At 57.8% G+C, this 23,178-nt stretch overlaps 1 protein-coding gene across 9 annotated transcripts in view; it reads right to left on the minus strand.

Annotated features, from left to right (window-relative positions):
• Positions 1 to 20,504: 20,504 nt before the first annotated feature.
• The window catches only part of FBRSL1 (fibrosin like 1), a 78,715-nt gene continuing 76,041 nt past the window's right edge, over positions 20,505 to 23,178 (minus strand). For 8 of the 9 annotated variants that reach the window (XM_039221286.1, XM_039221285.1, XM_039221281.1 and 5 more), the window contains one exon: positions 20,505 to 22,799. In XM_039221286.1, the coding sequence (XP_039077217.1) occupies positions 21,845 to 22,799 (955 nt within the window). In that variant the 3' untranslated portion in view covers positions 20,505 to 21,844. The remainder of the gene's footprint in view (positions 22,800 to 23,178) is intronic. The other variant, XR_005526252.1, reaches the window with a different exon arrangement.

The following is a 23,178-nucleotide window of genomic DNA, read 5'->3' on the forward strand; positions in this document are numbered from 1 at the left end:
TTGTGTTTCCACACACTGGTATCAAAGTCCCATAAAGAGAAGTTAAGAAAACAATTCCATTTATGACTGCACCAAAAGGAATAAAATACCTGGGAATAAATTTAAAAAAAAATTTTTTTTAATTTATTATTTCTAGGAGAGAGAGAGAGACAGCGTGAGCAGGGGAGGGTCAGAGAGAGAGGGAGTCACAGACTGAAACAGGCTCCAGGCTCCGAGCTGGCAGTCAGCACAGAGCCCGACGCGGGGCTCGANATTTCTAGGAGAGAGAGAGAGACAGCGTGAGCAGGGGAGAGTCAGAGTGAGAGGGAATCAGAGACTCCGAAATAGGCTCCAGGCTCTGAGCCAGCAGTCAGCACAGAGCCCGACGCGGGGCTCGAACCCATGAACCGCGAGATCATGACCTAAGCGAAAGTCGGACGCTTAACCGACTAAGCCACCCAGGCGCCCCAACCTGGGAATAAATTTAACTAGGGAAGTGAAACACTTGTACTCTGAAAACTACAAAATATCATGAAAGCAACTGAAGACGACACAAACAGAAACGTACACAAAGCTCATGGAGTGGAAGAACGAATGTTGTTAAAGTGTCCTTCCTGCCCCAAGGAATCTCCACAGTCATGGAAACCCTATCAAAACACCAGTAGTATTTGTAACAGAGCTAGAACAAGAACCCTAAAATGCACATGGAACCTCAGAGACCCCAAATAACCCAAGCAATCTTGAGAAGGAAGAACAGAGCTGGATGTATTGCAATCCCAGGATTACAGAGCTGCAGTAATCCAAGCAGTGTGGGACTGGCACAGAAACAGACCAGTGGAGCAGGGCAGACAGCTCAGAAATAGGCCCACAGTCTCATGGCCAACTTATCTACAACAAAGGAGGCAAGAATATGAAGTGAAGAAAGCGAGTCTCTTCAACACGTGGTGCTGGGAAAACGGGACGGCACGTGCGAAAGATTGAAATGAGATCACTTGCTTCTGTTACCCACAGAAATGAACTCAACAGAGGGGCGTCTGGGTGGCTTAGCTGGTTAAGCGTCCGCCTTTCCGACTTTCACTTAGGTCGTGATCTCGCGGTTCGTGGGTTCGAGCCCCGCGTCGGGCTCTGTGCTGACTGCCAGCTCAGAGCCTGGAGCCTTTTCAGTCTGTGACTCCCTCTCTCTCTGACCCTCCCCTGCTCACGCTGTCTCTCTCTCCTAGAAATAAATTTTAAAAAACAAAAAAAAAAGAAATGAACTCAACAGAGATTAAAGACCTAAGTGTGAGACCTGAAACCATAGGGCTCCCACGAGAAAATGGAAGTAAACCTTTGCACATCAGCCATAGCAACTTTCTTCTCGTGTGTTTCTTTGGGCAAAATGAACAAAAGCAAGAGCAGGCTATTGGGACTACATCAAACTGAAAAGCTTTGCTAGATGAACGAAACCATCAACAAAATGAAAATTCAGGGAAAATGAATAGGAGAAGAGATTTGCAAATGATATATTCAGTAAGGTGTTAATATCCAAACATATAAGAACTCCCAACTACACACACAGAAATCCCACCAAATAACCCAATTTTTAAAACAGTAGAGGCTCCAAGCAGACATTTTCCTAAAGAAGACACAGAGACGGCCAGTGGCTACACGCCGATACTCAGCATCACTAATCATCACAGAAACTCGAATCAAAACCACAAGGAGAGATCACCTCACACCTGTCAGAATGGCTAGTGTCAAACAGACGAGATGACAAGTATGGTGAGGATGTTGACAAATAGGAACCTTCATGCACTGTCTTTAGGAATGCAGACTGGTGTGGCCCCTGAGGAAACCAGTATGCAAAGGCCTCAAAAAATTAAAAATAGGAACACTATACAGTCCAGTAATTCTACCACTGGGTATTTACCCAAAGAAAATAAAGCACTAATTCAAAATGACGTATGCACTCCCTGCCATGTTCACTGAAGCACTGTTTATAACAGGCAAGATATGGAAGTGACCTGCATGTCCAGTGAAGATGGATAAAGATGTAACATACATACACAGTAAAATACTACTCAGTCACGAAGAAAGAACCCTTGCCATTTGTAACAACACAGGCCTAGAGGGTATTATGCGGAGTGAAATCAGTTGGACAGAGGGGGGGAAACCCAGATTTCCTTTTATGTGGTGTCTAAAACACAAAAGAACAAAAATAAACCCAAACCAGAAACAGGATCAGAGAGAGAACAAGCTGTTGGTTGCAGAAGAAAGGGGGTGGGGGAGGGGCCGAGTAGGTGAAGGCGATGAAGAGGTCAGAGTCCCAGTTATGACTCCCAGTAGGGAGGAAAAATACAGGCTAGAGAATATGGTCAGTGACAGTGTAGTAACAGTAAATGGCAGCCGAGTAACTACACTTCTCATGGTGAGTTCTGCATACTGTGTAGACTTGTCAAATCACTGTACTGCACAACTGAAAGTATAAATTAATATTGTAACATTGAGTGTCAACTATACTTCAAAAACCTTAATCCTAGATTCCTTATGAAAAGTTCTAGCAAAGTGTATTTATAATAGCCTATATTGATCAATTGCTGATTCTTGCTGTACTGATATAAATAAGAAGCTAAGTTTATTGAAACTTGACCTGATTTGGCAACCAATTAGTATTACGATGGTTACCATTGATAGAAATGGGAATAACTGTTGAGAGGAAAGTTTCATTTCCATTGTAACTATAATGTGTACTTTTGGATATCAGATTCTAGTTCTGTTGTTTTGAGGTTTTGCTTTCTATCTGTAAACAACTCTGGATCTCGAATTCTTCCAGATTCTTGTAATGTCAGACTACAACTCTCCAAACTAACATTCCAATTTCCTTCCATCTTTTTGACTTGAAATCCCTGAACACTGAAACTGCCCTTTTTCCTGAAGCCTTGCAAACTGAAATGAACGACTCCGTGTACACTTCAGAGAAATCACCACAATAACTTGCTCATATACAGGCTCCAGGCCTGTTGCTGTGTGGGCCACTCCAAGAGATCACCGTAGACATTCCAACTGCGGACCAGAAAAATCTTTCCAATTGCCGACCAGAAAAATCTCTCCAATTGCCTTCATGCCATCTAAAGATGGAAATCTAGAAATCTTCTCTACTGGCCACTCTCAGAACTCAAAAACTGGTGTATAATTTGCTCCACTCCACTGTTTTTATTTCAATAGAAATGTCTCTTATTTAATACCTGATTATTTGACTAATTGTTCTGCAAATTCCTCACAGACTTATGCCTCTTGGTCTAAAATGTACAAATGCTGCCTGCCTTGGTCGTTCTTTGTCTCAGTTTCATCACTGGGCCTCTGTGTGCATGTGATAAAACCTTGTTTCTTTCTCCTGTTAATCGTGTTATTTAAACTCAAATTTATAATGTTTATTTTTGAGAGAGCATGAGTGTGTGTCTGTGCATGAGTGGGGGAGGGGTAGAGAAGGTGGAGATGACCTGAGCTGAAGTCAGACACTTAACCGACTGAGCCGCCCACATGCCTCATTCATGGTCAAGTTAATTCTTGAACCAACTAGAAGAACCTTGAAAGACAGAGGAAAAGTTTTCCTTCCCCAAACCAGCAGTCAATGGCCCTAGGTTTCCCTAGATCCACCTCACCCTGGAAAGACTGTAGATTCCTCCAGCTTTGTGTTGAGGAGGAATGAGTGCATCCACGCAGGAGGGGCAAGTCTAGGCAGATACTCTGGACCAACAACAATTCGCCCTTGGCAACTGGACTCTCAGACACATGCCCAGGTGAGGATGCTGCACCCCATACACACACAGGACGCGGCCCGTCAGTGCGCACGCACAGGACGCAGGTCATCAACTGCCCATGAGCATGGGCGGGGGGGCGGGGGGCGCGTCCATCAGGAGCCCTGCAGTCAGTCCTGACAACCTACAAAGCCACCAGTGCACAGGAAGCCCACCCCACGATCTTTCTGAGATGGCAGCTAATTAAAGGATTAGGAGGAAAATTAAGCCCAGGGACATGGGTCCTAGATTCCTAACGTGGTGACAGACCAGCCATTAACACTAAGTACCTTAAATATCCCCATTTGGAAAACATCCTTGAAATGGAGATAACAGCACATACTTGGAGTAGGGGGGAAATCCAAAAACTCCTAAAGGAACAATTATTTACTGTGTGGGCTACTTCATATAACAGACCAATACAGTAGCTTAAAACAACATGAGTCCTGTAGATTTATAATAACAGAAATTTAAACTAAACCACAAAAATCGAGGGAATACTCCCAGATACGAGCGATACCATAAACCATATCACCACTGGATCTGAAACTTAGTACATGCTAGTTGGCCCAGCCTTGACCTGAGAAGCGCTGTCAGCACCCGGAAGACGCTGGCACCAGCTGAGGACTCCAAATACGCACTGGAGCCACGTCACTCACCAGGGTTTGCATGGCCCCTGGGGACTGAACACTGCACGCCCCAATGGTACCTGAGTGGGTTTTGGGCGAACGAGTTCCCGTGTCCAGAGAACAGGCACCAGCGGCTGAAAGGCTCGGCTGGGCGCTCGCTGGCCCCCACAAACAGCGGAGCCACTAACAGAAAATAAAGCAGTGACAGGTCAACTCCAGGGTCGTTCTGGGGCAGGCAAAGCAGAGCCCTGGCAAACAGGGGAACTACCCCGACCGTGAGCCCTAACTGGGAAATGGGATGTTTCTGAGCAAGATGTAGGGATGGGAGGCTGGCCCTCTGTACCAACTGAGGAAACTCCAGGTGTGCCCACAGTGGACCTGCCGGAACTTTCCAGCACTGAGCATTTCCACACTGGGGCGGTTTGTAATGGGGGCCACGGGGTGCACGGGACACAGTGCGTGCTTTCCAGACACATCGGCCTCCGTGGCCCCATCCACACCAGCTACCAGGCTGCTGCCCTGGGAAGAACCCGTTAAGGGAAAGGAGAATGAGGTGGGCCTGTTCTCAGACTCCTGAGCAAGAGCTAATGACGGAGCTCCCTGGGACGCAGCACGGCAGGGAAGTGCACGGTAGGAAGTCAAACGAGAGGTAAGGATGTAGGGCAGAGACTCACACAGCTGACACCATCCCCAGCATCGTCACACACGTCCCCGCACAGCAGAGGGACAACTCGGAACGCCGCACGGGCACCCGCCCCACAGCTCACGCAGACACGCACAGCAGGAGAACGTGGTGACACAGGAACAGGCATGTCCCGACCAGACACCTCCACCCTCCAACACAGGTGAGGATGGGCAGAGGTCAAGCTCCGAGTTGGGGTGCCTGGGCGGCTCAGTCGGTTGAGCATCCGACTTCAGCTCAGGTCATGATCTCGCGGTTCGTGGGTTCGAGCCCTGAGTCGGGCTCTGTGCTGACAGCTCGGAGCCTGGAGCCTGTTTCAGATTCTGTGTCTCCTTCTCTCTGACCCTCCCCCGCTCACACTGCTCTCTCTCTCTCTCTCTCTCAGAAATAAATAAAACATTAAAAAAATTATTTTAAAAAGCTCCGAGGTCATCCATGAATAGTCCAGAGAAGGTCAAAGCTGACAGACTTCCAAATTCTGCAACGTGTGTAGAATGGAAGCTTGCCTGTATCAGAGCATAAGCTATGTGCGCAGACCACTGTAGACACGTGGGCAGGAGCAGGGCTCCCCTACGCTTGCCAGAAGACGGCTGCACACATGCAGCAGAGAGCAGGCGACGCCCGGGGGGTTTGCTGAGGTCTCCCAGCCACCATCGAGTCAGACCAGGGCGCCCACTTCACAGGAAGGCCGGTGCGAGGACGGGTGGAGGCACAAGACACAAGGCGCGTCTTCCTGGTCGCCCACGACCCCGCGGCCCCTGGTGGAACTGAGGGGTCTGGGGGCCCCAGCCGAATCCTAGCTTGCTGACAGTCTAGAGACTGAAGCTCGGGCTAACCCAGCCGGGGGGTGGGGGGGGGGGGCTGACAGTCTAGAGACTGAAGCTCGGGCTAACCCAGCCCGGGGGGGGGGTGGGGGGGCACGATCCCTAAACCGCAGATACGGAAAGCGTGGACAGGCCCGTGCTGAAAGGCCCCCCCAGGCGCCCACAGAGGCCAGAATCGGCACACCACCCCCGGCATCTCAGTGGAAAGGACGGGTGTTAATCAGAGGCGTCACGGTGTTGGTCCACACGCACACGTGCGTGCACACATGCACACTCAGCACTGGGGAAGGTACAGCACCTGCCACTAATCACACCCGCTGGGCGACGGAAGTAAAAGGCCCATCATATCAAATTAAAGAAAATCACAGGACGTTCTATAAAAACGTCAGGTAGGAAGCCCACCCCCGCTTTCAGCGCGTCAGCCCCGGATGCCGACTATTTAGCCCCAAGTGGTGCGGGGCGCGTGTGCTGGGGCCGCGGCCGCGCTGACGGCCGGGACGAGCTCGGGTTCCCGTGAGGGGCGGCAACGACGAAGCTGCAAACTTGGCAGGACAGGAGCCTCGTGACTCACGCCGCACCGAGCACCACGTGTGTCTAACTCCAGCGAGACTCCGAGGTGAGCTGGCGTAGACGCTGCCGCCGGCCAGCAGGCCCCGCCCCCTGCTCACCGGTGGACCCCGTCCTCACTGGCCGCCGCGCGCACCCCTGCGGCGGCCCCAGCAAGAGCCGCTGCGGCCCCGCTCGGAGCTGGAAGGGGGCCCCCTGGTCCAGATACAGCTCCACTGCCTGCGACAGCCTCCGCCCGCCCCGCGGTCACCGTCCTGGACCTTGTCACACCCGAGGACACACCAGCGCCGCCGGCGTCCCCGGCATGGCGAGCCCAAGCCCCCAGCTCCCAGCTCCGCTGTCGGCTGCGCCTGCTCGCCGGGAAACGGGAGATGCGGGGAGGCTGACCCAGAGTGGAAACCTGAACTTGACTCTGCGCAAGGGTCACCGACGTTCCCCCTTACACTGTGACTCGGAGGAAGAAGACTGGCCTGAACTCTAACTGGCACTTGGTGTTAGAACCCAGCAAATACAGCGAGCCAGCCAGGTACAGAGTCCTCTGCTTCCGCGCAAACCCTACGCTGCAGAACGTAGCTCTGGGCACAAGGCAGAGACTCTGTGAAGACAGCCCCACTTTAACTCCTGACTGACTCTGTGCTGCATTTTATCTACAAGAGCAGCTGCTGAATCTGCAGTCAGTGGGGCGGCTGAGCGACGCCGTGTCGTCCCGCACACGGACTTGGCTGATGAATTCTGGTCTGGGCTGCACACGGGAGCTTGGCGGGATAACCCAGCAGATACACTGAGGTGACAGTGTCCTCACGTCTGTGCTGCTCCAGTACCTTCTTACTCACTCGAGGGCACTCTGGACACACAGCAGAAATGTGTGAAAATAACCACAACTTACCCTCGGAGTTACCTTGCGCGCTAGCATCTTACCGTAGGACGGCCACCGTGCTGCCTCTACACAATCATTCCCTTCAGTATAAACAGCCAAGAGTTTGATGATTTTCTAGACTCCCAGTCCCACTGGTTACTGCAGAGTCACCACGGAGGCGGCTGTGCACACGCCGTGATGGCTGGTTCCCGTGCGCTGGGCCCCGTGATCCGGGCCCCCACGCCCGCGCCCGTCCCTCGCTGGGGGCTCTGCTTGCCTTCCCTGCTGCCAGGCTACGCTGACGTGCTGAGACCCACCGAGGCGTCTGTCCAACCTTCCAGATGTGGCAGCCAGACACATGCGCGTCTCCCTGCTGTCCCAGACCTTGCACATAAGTCCCCTTGCTAACCGACCGGTCCTCGGTCCCTCCCCGTTCTCCACGCAGGGACGGGTGTCAGACAAACCTGAGAAGCTCTCGAGCGGCTGGACACTCGACACCTGGGGCGTGCGGATGGGATGGGAGAGACGGGCCTGGGCAAGGGCAGCCACGGAGGACAGTTGGCCCACGGCCTCCGTGTGAGAGCGGTGACCCACGCGCCAGGAACGCGGCTTCCACCACGTGAGCAAGGGGACAGCGGAGATGGGCAGGCCGCCCAGCACTCCCTGGAGGCAGCGGTTCAGATCTGCCCCATCGACCCCGCCATCCCGGGGGGCTCACCTGCTCCAGAAACCTCCTCAGGGACACTGTCCTCCGCAGGTTGGGGGCCTCCTTTCCCGGGTGCAGGACGCGGCCAGGTGAGGGCCACTGGGGGCCAGCAGAGGCCTCACGGTGAGCCCACTGCTCGTCGGTCCTCCAGAGATGCACACAGGCGCCGTTGGTGGGTCCTGCAGTGGAATGCACTGGAACATGCAGTCACCCCCACAGAGCTCCGAGGGTCCCAGGGGGCAAGCAGTTGTGGTCAGGGGTTCCCTGACACAGACACCGTGGCCTCCCCCCCCCCCCCCCCACCGAGGACACACACTGCGTTTCTGTCTGGATTTTGCCTCTGGCTGGCGTCCTCAAAGCTGGGGGGGGGGCGTGGGAACCAGGAAGTGGGGGCCCTGTGCCCCCTGAAGGTTGGTCACCGTCAAATAGCAGAAGTTGCCCAGGGCCACGAGGGGACAGGGGGCTACCCAGGACTGACTGTGGCCACTGTGCACCTCCCCAAAGGGTTTCAACAGCCTGGCATGGTAGCTAGAGCCCGACGGCGAGTGACAGGTGACGGTGGATGGGGGTGAGCGCCCCATCCGTGAGGCTGTGCCCAACAGTGACCGCACGGTCCTCTGCCGGATTTGCAGTGCCGCGTTCAGGACACCTCTGGTGACGGGTCACATGGTCAGGATTACCACCTTTCAGGTGCGTCCCCAAGTTACTGCCCAGCCGCACCGCATGTGGGGGTGGGGTGAGCATACGTCCCCTCGACCCACCTCTGTCCGGCTCATAAGGCCCGCAGTCAGGCCGCGGACGCCCCAGCTGAGGCTGAGCAAGCGCCTCTCCAGGAGATATGGCAGCTCGGCGCACAGACGGCGGGGCCACCTCTGTGTCCGGATGGGGCGGCCAACCGCCACGGATGCCGACGCCCCTGGCGCCCAGTGCCTGGGTCAGCGCCGTGACACCGTGTCCTGTGTGTTCCCAACAATACCCAAGGTTCCAGGACCACCTGTGAAGTCCCCACCCGGGGCGGGATTGGCACACTGATTATACCGGCCCCGCCCTCTGGGTGGGGGTGCTAACATGGCCTGGTTTGCGTGGACACTGCACCTGGCGTAACCCAAGCCTTCCCTGTCACCGTGCAAACCAGGCTGCCACCGCCGGGGTAGGAGAAGCTGAGTGTCACGGGGGGTCACACTTCAAAGATCACACTGTGCAAGATGGGGGTGCGTGGGGGTGCGTGGGGGCCCATCCCTCCTAGAGCCACGTGCAGGGCTGGTGGAAAGGACCATGGGATGTGAAGGCGGGTGGAGCTGCGAGCAGGGAACACCACCTTGGGCGGGTCCGAGCGTTCCGTCCAGGCTCTAGTGCCTCTCAGGGTCAACCCGTAGGGCCCGTTGTCCGCAGGGAGACGGGAAGGCCCCCAGCAGCGTAAGCACGGCAGCTGCAGGACACTCGATGCCCTGGCTCCACCACGGCTCTGCCGCCGCCACACCCGGGAGGGGCGTGCTGGAATCTGGACTGCGAAGTTCCCGGACAGACGAGTGGCTTCTCAGCCTGGGTGACGGGAAACGACTCCGGCTCCGCTGGGGTCCCGCCGCACGCAGACCTACTGAAACGCACTGTGCTTGGCATGGACACGGCACAGGGAGAGGGCGGGGTCCTGGTCCGTCATGTCCCGCCCCCACTCCACCTCCTCACGCCTCAGGGGGCTGCCTACCGTGGCCCACGTGGTGGGTATCGCCTCCCGGGGGGGGGGGGGAAGTCGGGAGGCGTCAAGAGCAAGCTAGGACCAGCACTCTGTCATCCCATATCACCGACAGCATATCCACAGTGTTGCGCATGGTCATGTTTTTCTGTCCAACAAACTATAAATGCAGCCCATCGAATTGCTCCCTGGAATGTTCTAGAAAGACCACCATCAGAGTCATGGATGGCTATGCTCAGAATCGGAGTGGATTTATGTGGCTTACTCCGGATTATGGACATTTCAGTGTCCTGTCACCCCTGGGTTGGGAACAGAAAAATCACTCTAAACAAACTCACCCCAACCGTACCAGGAATGTGGGACGGATACCACTGGGGCCAGAGCCCTCCTGTCAGATGAAGGGAGACTGGTCCCCCCACCTGGGGACTTAATGGGCCACCCCAATGGGCCTCCGTGGTTTCGTGGCACACGTGTTTGGCGTGGCTTCCACCTGGGGGGTTGGGCCGCTGTCCCCTGGGTGTCCCCCAGGCACGGGGAGAACCTGCCCTGGGGAACTACAGCGGACAGGCTCCCTCTCCTGAGGCCACATGGTGCGCTCTGTCTTTGATGGGACGATTGTCTGGCTGCCGTTCATTCCATCGGCTTTCTGTAGCCCGGACCGTGGTCACTCGGTGACTCAAAGCCTGTCCTCACCAAACACCCCAGTGTCTCTAATGAAAACAGCTCTCCTCCAAACGGCCGTGGCCGTGGCCGTCTCTGCTTCCTCCAAGGAGGCACCTGCACCACGATCCAAACAGAATGCCGTGGTCTGACGAATCTGCAGACACACCTCGTCTCACGAGGACACAGCGCGTGCCCTGGGTGATCCGAACCCCAGCCTGGGGGGCCCATCAGTCAGTGGCTGGGGTCAGGGGCCTCTTGGAAGAAGCTGCTGCTTGTCTGGGGAATCACTGTCCTAGCGCGCGCTTCCTCCTGCACGTACGTGCCGCTCTCGCTGCTGGGGCTTCTGCCTCCAGCGCGGCCGGACGGCTGCCACAGGACACACGTCCGTGCCGGTGCGTGGCCGCTCGGGCCCACTGCAGAACAGGCGTTCACGAGGGCGCGGGAGAGCTGGGCACGCGGGGTGGGGTGCTGGAGAGGGTCGACGAGAGGCTGTGACCACCACCTGCCAAGACCCGGACCCAGGCGATCGGAGGCTCCTCACCCTCCCCGCCCTTGGAAGGTGGCTTTCCCCTGCCTTCCCTCCTCCCGGAGGCTGCTCCAAGCACGTGGCCTTGAGGCGGTCATGTGGTGGGGAGGCCACCCCGATGGTATCTGTGACTGAACTCAGTAACGGCCTCTACGTGAACCTCTAAGAGGAGGCAGACAGATGTGGAGACGGGCCCTTTCACTGCTGCCCCAGACAAGCCATGCAGGCAGTGTCCCTGCTCCTTAAACCTGCCGCCTCCCCACCTGAGGTGGGCTGCCCTCTCCTTGGTCTCTCCCTGCCCTCAGAGCAGGGCCCGGGTTCAGACGACACCTGGGGGCTTGCTGAGCGCCAGTCCCCACTTAGACCTTTAACCATCATCCATGGGCACTATGTCCAGACTTTAAGAGAAAGCAGACACCTTAGCCTCCACTGAAAATCTACTAGAACTGATCAATGAATTCAGTAAAGTCACAGGATATGGCGCCTGGGTGGATCAGTCGGTTAAGTGTCCAACTTCAGCTCAGGTCATGATCTCATGGTTCGTGGGTTCGAGCCCCGCATCAGGCTCTGTGCTGACAGGCGGGAGCCTGGAGCTGCTTCGGATTCTGTGTCTCCCTCTCTCTCTGACCCTCCCCCATTCTCCCTCCCTCTCTCCAAAATAAATAAACATTAAAAAAAATTTTTTTACATTGCAGGATAAAAATCAATATACAGACATCTGTTGCCTTCCCATACACTAATAATGAAGCAGTAGAAAATGAAATTAAGAAAACGGTACCATTGATGATTGCACCAAAAACAACAAACCATCTAGGAATAAATTTAACCAAAGTGGTGGAGGATCTGTACCCTGAAAACTGAAACACTGATGGAAGAAGTTCAAGATGACACAAACAAGGAAGACATTCCATGCTCCCGAGTTGCAGGAAAAAAATATTGTTAAAATGTCTCTAGTACCCAAGGCCGTGTACACGTGCAATGGGATCCTTCCAGCATTCTTCACAGAGCTAGAACAGACAATCCTGAAGTTGGTACAGAGCCAGAAAAGACCCCGAATAGCCAGAACAGTCTTGAACAAGCAGCCGGCAAAGCTGGAGCACCACAATCAGGGACTTCAGGCTGTATTACAAGGCTGTGATCATCGAGACAGAATGTTCCTGGCACGAACACACACACTCAGATCAATGGACCAGAGAACCCAGAAACGGACCCATAAACGTATGGCCAACTCATCTTTGACAAAGCAGGAGAGAATATCCAGTGGGATAAAGACAGTCTCTTCGGCTAATGGTGCTGGGAAAACTGGACAGCGACGTGCAGAAGAGTGAACCTGAACTACATTCTTCCACCATGTGTGAAAATAAGTTCAAAAGGGATTAGAGACCTAGATGTGAGACCTGAAACCATAAAAACCCCACAGGAGAACACAGGCAGCAACCTCTTTACCATGGGCCATAGCAGCTTCTTTCTTCTTCTTTCTTTTTTTTTATAATGTTTTATTTATTTTTGAGAGACACATACAGGCAGCGTGAGCAGGGGAGGGTCAGAGAGAGAGGGGGACACAGAATCTGAAGCAGGCTCCAGGCTCTGAGCTGTCAGCACGGAGCCCGACATGGGGCTCGAACTCATGAACCGTGAGATCATGACCTGAGCCGAAGTCAGACGCTCAACTGACTGAGCCCCCCAGGCGCCCCAATGGCACCTTCTTTCTACATATGTCTCCTGACACAAGGGAGACAAAAGCAAAAATGGACTATGGGAGCCACAGCAAAGTAAAAAGTTTCTGCCCAGCAAACAATCAGCAGATCTAAAAGGCAGCCTTGCAATGGGAGAAGATACTTGCAAATGACATGCTGGATAAAGGGTTAATCTCCAAAATCTTATCAAAATCTTATCGACACCCTAAAAATGAATAATTTTTAAAAAATTGGGCAGAAGGTATGAATAGACATATGCCCAAAGAAGACATCCAGATGCCAACTGACACATGCGGCATGCTCAACGTCACTGCTCATCCGGGAAACCGCCTCACACCCGTCAGGATGGCTGACGTTCACAACACAAGAAACAGCAAGCGCTGGCGAGGATGTGGAGAAAGGGAAGCCCTCCGCACGGCTGGGGGACGGCAAGCAGGTGTAGCTGCTCTGGAAGACAGTGGAGGTTCCTCCAAAAGGTGAAAATAGAAGTAGCCTATAATTCAGCAATCACACCACTGGTATTTACCCCCAAAATACAAAAATATTAATTCAAAGGGACACATGCACCCCGTTTATAGGAGCATTGTCCACAACAGCCAAAATATGCAGCCAGTGGAAGCAGCCCATGTCCTTGAGCCGATGAATGGAAAGGAAGCTGTGGGACGTATATGGACACGTGTACGCACGTATACACGTACATATACCACGTCATACTACTCAGCCATCAAAAATGAAAGCTTGCCATTTGCGATGACATGGGTGGAGGTAGGGTGGGTTATACTGAGCGAAGTCAGTGAGAGAAAGACAAATTACCGTATGATCTCATATGTAGAATTTAAGAAACAAAATAAAGGGGGAAAAAAAGAGAAACCAAGAAACAGACTCGAGTATGGAGAACACACTCGTGGTTAGAGGCGGGGAGGTGGGGGGGCGGAGTGAACGAGGTGAATGGGACAGAACTTACGATGAGCATCAGCTGAGGGGCACTTGGCCACCGCCGAGGGCGCCCACCCGACGCTCCCCGGCGGGCGGCCCGGAAGCGGGTGCGAGCCGGAGCCCAGGCGCACCGGCTGCTGGGAAGCGCGGGGTCTCGGCCGCAAGCAGGACCCCCAGGCGCCGCTCGCGGACGCTCGGCCCGCCGCGCCCTGCCCCTGCAAGGCTTCCAGATCCTTCCAGGGCGCCTCAGGCGGAAGCCACGCGTTTGTGTGCCTTCGCGCTTGGAAACAGGCAGGTGCCCGGCGCCCCGCCCCCCCGCCCCGGCCCCTCCTGCGAGCCGGCCTCTCCAGACGCTCCCCGGTGCGGCGCGGCTGGGGGGATCCGGGCCCCTGGAGCCTGGGGGGGCTGGGGCCGCGCGCACGGCCTGCAGGCCGGAGGGGGTCCGCCACCCGAACCTCTCTCTCAGACGCACGTCTCAAGCGGCCCGGCTCGGTCCCAGGCTGGACCGGCGGCCTGGTGCGCCCGGACGCCCCGCCCCCAAGGCTCCCGGGGGCCCGTGAGGGAAGGTGCTGCCGCGGCCCACGCGTCCCGACCGCGCAGCGCGCACGCCTCCACGCGCACTTCCGACGGCCCCGGGCCTGGTCCGCGCACGCGCAGTGCGCCGCCGGCCTGCCGGGCGCAGAGGGGCGGCGGAAGCGCTGCTCAGCCGCCTGCCCGGACCGAGGGCCGTTGTGGTCAAAACCCGCGCGGACGGTTCCGAGCCGCGGCGTCGACCTGCCGACGCTCCGCCCGACGGGGACCGGCTGCGGGTGAAGTCCCGCCGTGTCCCCAACTCCGGGCTTCCGGCCGCCTCTTGCTGGAAAGCGCCCCGCCAGCCACCCCTGCCCCTCCGAGCGAGGCGGTGCGCGCCCCCAGCTTTACCTTTGGGGGTGCAGCGGGTACAGCTGCGGAGCGGGGGCCTGGGAATCAGGCAGCGGCCTCGGCCCGCCAGGCCTGCCGCGTCCGTTCCGCGTTCCAGGCGCCGGCGGGGCTCGCGCGTGCGCACCGGGCACCTTCCCTCCCTTCACAGCCCGCCCCCCCCCGCCCCCCCCCCGCCCCCGACAAGTAGGTTTCTGAGGCGGCAGTGAGTCCCCACAGTGACGGCTGCCTGCCTGCCTGACGGGGCCCAGGCTGCACCCCGGGGCCCGGACCCCCCCCTCCCGCAGCCCGAACAGGCACAGGGTGCCCTCAGGGGGCCTCTCTTGCTCCATCTGTGGCCCCCGCCCCTCTCCTGGCCTGTCAGGCTCAGGTTGGCCCTTAAAATAATGGTCCCAGGTTGTAGAGGACTCACGCCCCCAAATCCCATCTGAGGCAGAGCTTGAAGCCGGATGCCTGGTGGGCCCCGCGCCCCCAGGTCACCCCGGCTCTGTCAGGTCGGGGTCAGTGGCGCTGTGTCGCGCGTCCGGGACCCAGGCTGCCCGTGACCCCCGGCTCCGCCCCACGCCTCCCGCCTGCCCAGCTGCACACACGGCCCCGCGCCCCTGCGGGCCTCTGTCCACCGGCGTATCGTCTCGGGCAAAGTCCAGGTCGCGGGGGCCCACGTGCCCCAGTCTCTCCGAGGCAGCCGCCACCCGCCCCGTCCCCCGGGTGTGTGTGCGCCGCCTGCCGGGTGGAGTCCGGGGCCTCCGGCGCCGCCGTGTGCGGGATGGACCAAACGTGCGCCCTCAGCTCCCCAGATTCTGGGTCCCCCACCAGCCCTCCCACCGGCAGCCGCACCCCTGCTCCCTGACCTGTGCGGCCACCTCGTGAATCCGTCCTGAGTCCGCCGTCCCTTCCAGGCCGGGAAACAGGCGACGCTGCCGCGGACCCCCCATGATTCCCGCCAATCCCCCGGCCTGGCTGGTCACGCCGGGGCCGGTTCCGGTTCCGGGTCGGGTTCCGGTTCCGGTCCCCGGGCCTGCCCCGCACACCCAGCATCCTGGGAGCTGCCCCAGGCGGGGGAGGTCCGGCCTCGCTCGCTCGCCCGCGCAGCCTCTGGACACAAGGGGCCACGCTCTGCATCGGGGCAGACACGCACCTTCGTGAGGCTGGAGTTGGGTGGGAGCCAGGGCACCCACCTGCCTCCTTCTGTGACCCGGCGTCTCCCCACGGCTGCCCCCTTGCCGGCGCCTGGTCTGCTGGTCCCGCAGGGCTCCATCAGGGGAGCCTCGGGGATCCTGGGCAGCCTGGGGGTGGAGCTAGCCCCCCCCCCCCCCCCGCCCGCAGAGCCTCAAGCCTGCCGTGACCACACGCCGCTGGCGTCTATGGGGGGGGACAGCTTTCCACCGACGATTGTCACCCCCCATCTGGACAGGCTGCCCGACGGGGTGGAAGTCAGTTACAGAACCCGAGGCTTCCGGTGTCTCAGGGCTGGCCACCCAGGTGCTGAGCCAGCCGGACACTCCAGGTCCCCTTGCTCTGCCTCCAGGGCGATGGGCCTGGCTGTGCTGCTGAAACCCCGAGACAGCCGGGGCTGGTGCCCGCTCAGTCTCGTCTAGGTCTTGTCCCTGGCCCGGCCCCATGCTGTTCTTTCCCAATTCCCGGCTTCCTGGGCTGCACCAGCCACACATGCCCTGTCCACACCCATCACCTGGTGTGGCTTTGCAGGAAACCCCGCACGCCCATGGAAATGGGGCTCAACCCAGACACCCGCACAGCTGAGACTACACCAGCCAAGCCACCTGAGTGCATGCCACATCTACCTACGCCACGTCGACCTCGACAACATGGACTGAAACCATGAGCCGCTACCACAGGGACCGAGGCCACGTCAGCCAGTTCCATGAGTACTGAGGCCACCCCACGCCGGCCTCTTGACCCAGCTGCCCTAGTCAGTTGCAGACTGAGAGCCCCTCGGAGGAGGGGACCCACCAGGATCCACTGGCATCGGGGCCCGTCCATGAGCAGGAGGCGGCACTGGGTGGTGTGAGCGAGGGGCTTGGTGGGGTGCAGCCCCCTGTCCATCTCCTGCCCCCGCGGGGAGTCTGACTGGCGTGACAGGGAAAGCCAGCCACCCTCCGTGCACAGAACCGTTAACAGAGGTCGCACTGGCACATTCATGTTTCTGTGCTCAGCAGCTCCGGCTCGAGCCGAGCTGATCCTACAACAAACGGTTCTGTAAGATGTGAGGCCAGGACGGAAGAGGTGGCTGGGGAGGGGCAGGAAGGGGCCGCTCCACTGTGACCGAGATCCTGGTTTGGGAAAGACGTCCCACTTGGGGACCTGGTGCTAAGGGGACACAGGGGTCCCTTCCTCTGCGAGTGCGGGATGAGCGGGTGGGGTTGGGGGGCACAGGCGCCTCTGGGAACTTCCCACACGGTCTCTCCCCCCAGAACAAACTGCTAAGAGCTAACGAGAGGCATCAGCTCAGCGCAGCTCTTCCCGAGGGGTCGGCTCTGGACGAGCTTTATCCACGACATGGTGGGGCCTCTGGGGCTCGGGACACAGGCGTCACGTCAGAAAAGGGAAGGAACCAGAGCTCAGCAGGACCTCCTGGCCCTGTGGGACCCGCACCAGCCCTCGCTGGTGGGAGAGGTGGGAGGCGGCTGTGTGCGCCAGCAGCCAGGCCCCCCCTGCCCCCCCCCACCGCGGGCCCCCCCTACCCGGCGGCCGGGGCTCCTCTGGGAGCAGGGGGGACGCTGGGCGGTGAACACGGGGCGGGGTGACGACAGAGAAGCGTGGAGCCAGGGCCTGACCCCGAGGAGGCTGGTTCCTGTTGAAAGCAGAGTCAGTGCCCGGCCTCCTGGGCTTCTGCCAGAGGGTGCTGCAGGCAGGGCCCCCGTGTGGCTGGCGTCCCCACGTGTCAAGGCCAGGCCAGGGGACATCACAGACATGCTGGGCGCCAGTATCAGGGGCAAAAGTGCGAAGTCCTCAGAAAGATCAGCAAACAGGCATTGTGTTAAGTAGCCACGTCGACGCAGAACTGAGTCCCAGTTTCCCCCTCTGCATTTAGAGATGAGGAATGACTTGTTTGCTTAAAGTGGTCACGTGCACAAGTTTTAAAACAAGGCAGTGACAGAGGTGCCCGCGTGCAGGCAAGGTCACTGTGACCGATGTGGGTAATTTCATACACACGTGGGACCAGTGAATCCAAATGGACCCGCATTAGAAGGCCTACGTGTGAGGTCTCAGGTGCTCCCAGACTGAAGGGCAAAAACGTGCTCCAGCCCACGGACATCGAAAATGCCGTAACACTAAACACCTGTGTCTGATTTAAACATTTAAAAGGAAGCCAAAATGAAAGAAAAGCTAGTAAGCAGCTATCAAGCTCTAGCCACGTCCGAACAGCAAGTATCACACTTCACTGTGACGCCTGAGTCATCCCCGGCGAAGAACAAGAAGGTCCCTGGGTGCTGGGTGCTGCCAGGGCCGTCCCGAGGCTCCGGCTCACCCAGCAGCATGGCCCACACAGCGAGCGGCAGACACGGGACTGTCCGAAGATGACCTCTCCTGTAAAGCAAGAAAAGCACCTGAAAACTGGCGGAACTGGTAGGAGGGTTAGGAACCGGGAAATGCAGGCTAGGTGCCACCTTGACGGAAACCCCAGTCTCAGGGGCTCCTAACGGCCAAGGTCACTTCCTGGCCATGCTGCATGCCCAGCGTGGCTCAGCCAACTCCGGGCTGTGTTCTCCTCACCCAGAGTGGCCACCCTTGGAAACGGCCCTGGCTGCCGGCAGGGGACCCACACCGGCAGGTAAATGCCCATTTCCACGGCAAATGCACTGACCAGAGGGAGTCCTGCCCCTGGTAGCGAAGGGCCGGGAGTACAGTCACCATGACGCGGAAGGCTGGGAGCTAGTGCTGGGGTCGGTCGCAGCAGGGTGTACCACAAACATATGTGGCCAGAAGCCGTTCTGTGCAATCGCGAAGAACAGGCAAACCCCAACTTCATCAAAAGCCTAAAACACACAGGAATGCATGTAACAAGAAGCCGCGAGACTTAGATGGGGAATTAAAACCTTTACCAAACAGCAGAAAAAGAAACCCAGATAAATTAGCGAGTTGGATAGTGGATTGGGAAGAATCAATATTGTAAATATGCCCTTTCTTCCCCCAAATTAACCTGTGAATCCGGTGCTATTCCAATATAAAGGTCACAAGAAAAAAGTGAGCAAAAACCAGAGAGGCTAACCCTAAAGTTCACATGCAGAGACGAGCCAACAAGGAGAGCAAAGTGCTCCCGGCAGTTTCCCTGAGACCGGCGCAGGGCGGAGTGCTCCCGCAACTGCCGTGCAGTCATTCTGGGTCCCCCCTTCCCACGTGGGTCCTTTCTGTTGGTTGACAGCCTTACTTCACCTGAATTTTTTCTCTAGTAGCCTCCAAAGAAAAGACACAGGGAATAAAAGCATGTCTGAAGATGACTTTATTCTTGACCGGCATTTGACTGGGGTGTTCTTCACATCACTTCTTTTAAATGCCCCCCACCTGTGTTAGACCTTTTTTCCTGAAAATTCTAAGAGTTGGTTGATGGCTTCCTGAGAAAGCCTCTGTGTCTTTATTTCACCTCAATTTTTCAACTTTTTTTTTTTTTACCTTCTAGATTTTACAAATTTTATAAACTCTTAACTTTTATATAAAATGTTTATCTGACAACCATTTATTTTTAAGACTGATGTTGCTTCTTTAATGTTTTATTTATTTCTGAGAGAGAGAGAGAGAGAGAGAGAGAGACAGCATGAGCAGAGGAGGGTCAGAGAGAGGAGACACAGAATCCGAAGCAGCTTCAGGCTCTGAGCTGTCAGCACAGAGCCCGACGTGGGTCTCAAGCCCACGGACCACGAGATCATGACCTGAGCCGAAGTCGGACGCTTAACTGACTGAGCCACCCAGGTGCCCCTACAACCATTTATTTTTATTTTAAAAACACTTCCTAGGGAGTGATGCTCCAGTGTAGACCCTGGGTCCCTGGACTCTGGTGCTGCATTACAGATGACAGTCCCTTGTGGGGCAAAGGGTTATGGCCTTTGGTGGGGAGTGCTCCCAGGGAGAATTGCACTGTGGATTATGCTCCATCATGATAACCCTCCTCCAGGATAACACTCCCTTAGAGAAAGTGACCCCTTGAAAATGACCTCCCTCAGGGATGGAACATGGTGCCCCAGTGCAGACACCAACTTTCTCCCACGGGTGCCATTCCATCCGGGGCCCTTACCTGGGACGGGGTGAAGAGCACTGCCCTCCTCCCCTCAGCCTACGTGTATGGCTCAGTGCAGACTGTGTCCTTTGGCTTCTAGGGCACGTGTTTTATTCCTTTATGTGCTATCCCTGGACTCGCACGTGGTAGTCAAGGGAAGAGCCTGAAATGCACTCACGCTCCGACTACACCCGTGAGGAGGCCAGAGCCCTGGGGCTGGCGGGCTGCCCTGCTCGGCCTTGGCATCGGTGTGGTGTTTAGCCCAGGCCACTGGGCACAGTGGGCTCCGTGTGTGAGGCACCCCCAACTCTCCATGCGGGGGGCCCTTAGGTTCAGAGCAGTTCCGGTCCCGGCTGCTCACCCAACAAGGCAAATCCATTCAGGGCGCTCTGTCGGGGCCCCCACTTCCGGGCCAGGGCAGAGGTAATGGCCCCTTGCCCTTCTCCAGAAGAGAGCGGGGTGGCCAGTCCTGCCTCTGCCCCCTCCTTCCCTGAGCCCTCATTTCTCCACGGAAGGGTCACCTGGCTCTGAACGGCGCTAGGGTAGCGCAACAGGGCCGGCCCTCCACGGACGCGAGCCTCTGCCCAGTTCGCAGAGAAGACTGGGCGGCAGGTGGGCCGGGGCCGGGACAAGGCGCGGGCCGCAGGCAAGGGCCGGGAGGGGCTCCCGCAGCAGAGCAGCCCCAGGGGAGCCAATCCGGGCGAAGCTGGAGGTGGGAAGGACGAGAGGCCCGTGGGCCGCGCCTAGGCAGGGGTGGCCAGCAACCCCGGGGGGGCAAACCCCTGCCTTCCACAATGCCGCACAAAACACCCGACCACCTTGTGATCCGAAATCAAGACTGTATTTATCTTCATTGATTGACACGAGAACTGAATGTTTAAAGCAACCAGAGTCCACAGTGGAAACGGGGGTTGAAAATACAGAACTGGTCGAACCGACAAGGTTCAAAAGTGCCGTGGACACAGGTGTGGCCGTCAGGGAACAGAAAAGGGTGCTGCGGGCAGGACGAGGTGACATTCGGGCGGTTATGAAAGCAAAACCGAAAGCAAAAGGAAATCATGCCAAGGCCTCGGCCGGGGTAGGGCCACGCTGAGCAATGTCTGCTGACGGCCTCTGCGCAGGAGAGAAAACAGAAGTTACCGTTTCTTTTTGTGATGAACCTTTAGACTCTTCACTCCTAAAAGTCTGCTTGTCAGGTACAGATTCCGAGACCGCTGCACAATCGAAACCAGGGTCCACAGAAGTGTCCTGTGGCCAGAGCCGGCCAGTCCCCGGAAGGGCGGGGCCCTGGGGCCGGGGACCCGGAGCCCCGCGGGACCGCTCGGAACCGCGTTCCCCGGAGCGGCCAGGCCCCACCGCGGGGCGCTTGCATAGTTGAAGGGTCGGTGCTGCAGTTAAACTTTCGGGCGTTTCCAACTGACAGCGAGGTTTGTTTTTTTGTTTTTGTGAGTGACCATGTTAAACAAATAACCAGAGAGGTTTCTAGAAATTTTTTTTATAAAGTCTACCCAGGTTAAGAATTTAATAACGCCATATATTTATATTAACAGACTATTTACATATTTCTTTTTTTAAAAACAAACTGAAAAAGAAATCCTCTTAACACTTCTGCATAATAAGGCAAAAAAAGTTTTGTACATTATTATTATTTTAATATAGATCTGTAACTTCGGTTCCAAGTACCAAGGGAGGGCCAGGGCCGGCCTGAAGTGGGGCCTCACAGTGCGCTGGACAAAATGACCGTGTTTTCTCCATAAATAAGACAAAAAGATCCTGGGGCTCTAGAGAGGAATCTGAGGCCTTTACATTGCAAATCCGAACTGAAGATAAAAAAGCAAAAGTTTCTTGTTTTAAATGTCTAAAGAGCACAAAATTGAAAAAAATACAAATCTATTAAAAACGCTTCTCACCTGTGGGAAAAGATGTACAAACTCTTATTCTCTTCCAGTGGCCTAACCTCGAGCTCGGAAAACAAAAGCTCACCCCCAGCAAGGCTGTGGATGAACCCCCCCCGACTCCGCAGGCTTTGAGCGGAAAGCGAGTGTCACCCCAGGGCTGACGGCGCTGTGCTTAGGTTCTAGAAACGTCCACGTAGAAAAGTTTACAGCAGTGCATTTGTAGGAGGGTCTCCGAACAGGCGGCGCGGGGTCCCGCGGGGACTACCGCGCCTCCACCTCCTGGGGGTTGCGGGACGGGGAATAGTCGCGCGCCTCGGGCCCGTGGGCCCCGAGCGGCGTAGTCCTGCTCCGCGGCGGCGGCGGCCCGGGGGGCGTGGGGGACCCGCCCGCGGCCACCAGCGGGGGTGGCGCGCCGAGCGCCGCGGCGGCGGGCGGGGTCCGCGCCAGGAGCCCGCTGTGCAGCGCGGCGGCGGCGGGCCCGAGGCGCGGGTAGTGCAGGGCGCCCAGCGCGGGCAGGTGCGCGGCGCCGTCGGGCAGGTGCGCGGCGCCGGGCGGCAGGTGCGCGGCGGCGCCCAGGTGCGTGGCCCGCGCGCGCTCCAGCTCCTCGCGGCGCGCCTCCCGCAGGCGCTCGGGGCTGTAGTCGTGCGGCTCACGGTCGCGGTAGGGGCGCTCGGAGGGCTCGAACAGGGCGGCCGGGGCGGCGGGCAGGGCGCGCCGGGGCAGCTCCAGGCCGCGGTAGGCGTCGCGCAGGGGCTCCCACGGGAAGCCCAGGCGCTCGCGGCCCGCGGGGCTGGGGCCGAGCTGCAGGGGCGCGGGGGCGGCGCGCGGGCGCTCGGGCGCAGGGGGCGGGCCGGCCGGGGGCTCGGGCGCGTCGCCGTCTTCCCTGCGCTCCTCCTTGACCTTCACGTCGCCCTGGGGCCGCTCGGCCGGCGCGTCGGGCAGCTTCCCCGGCTCTCGGCCCAGGAGGCCCGCCAGGCGCAGGCTGTCGCCCAGGGCCGCCTTGCTGTAGGGAGACGGCGCGCGCGCAGGCGGCTTGGCGCCGTCCTCCCGGGCCGGGGAGCGGCTCTCCTTGATGCGGGGCTCAGCCTCGCGCTCGGCGGGGACCCCGGGCCGGCACGGCTCGCCCTGGCCGCGGAGCAGGAGGCTCCCGACCGGGTAGCCCACGGGGGCTGCGGGCGAGGCCCGGGTCAGCAGGCGCGTCTTCTCCAGGAGGTCCCTGGGAGCGACAGACAGACACCTCCTCTCAGCCTTTCAAGCTGTTTGCTACCAAGTTCCCACCTCTACGACCTCAAGATCCTTGGGGGGGAGGGGTGTCTGTGTGGGAGGTCCCTTTTAGCACCCTGTCGACACATGGTGACAAACCCACACCCTCACGGAGGTCCCCCAACACCGAACGCCTCCCTCCCCTCGATAAACAACTTGGAAAGCAGCTCCGCAGCAGAATCCCAGAGCTCTCCCCCAGACCCAAGCCACTAGGCCCCCGAGGCAACAGACCCTCAGCGAGGGAGCTGGGCCCAAATTCACTGGAAGGGTGGGACCCTGGAGCCCTGTCTTGGCCATGACTGGCCATGGTTCTCATTCTCCAGGCTCCCGGA

The sequence above is a fragment of the Hyaena hyaena genome, unplaced genomic scaffold, assembly GCF_003009895.1.
Source record: "Hyaena hyaena isolate Hyena2069 unplaced genomic scaffold, ASM300989v1 scaffold_967, whole genome shotgun sequence".
Lineage (NCBI taxonomy): Eukaryota > Metazoa > Chordata > Mammalia > Carnivora > Hyaenidae > Hyaena > Hyaena hyaena.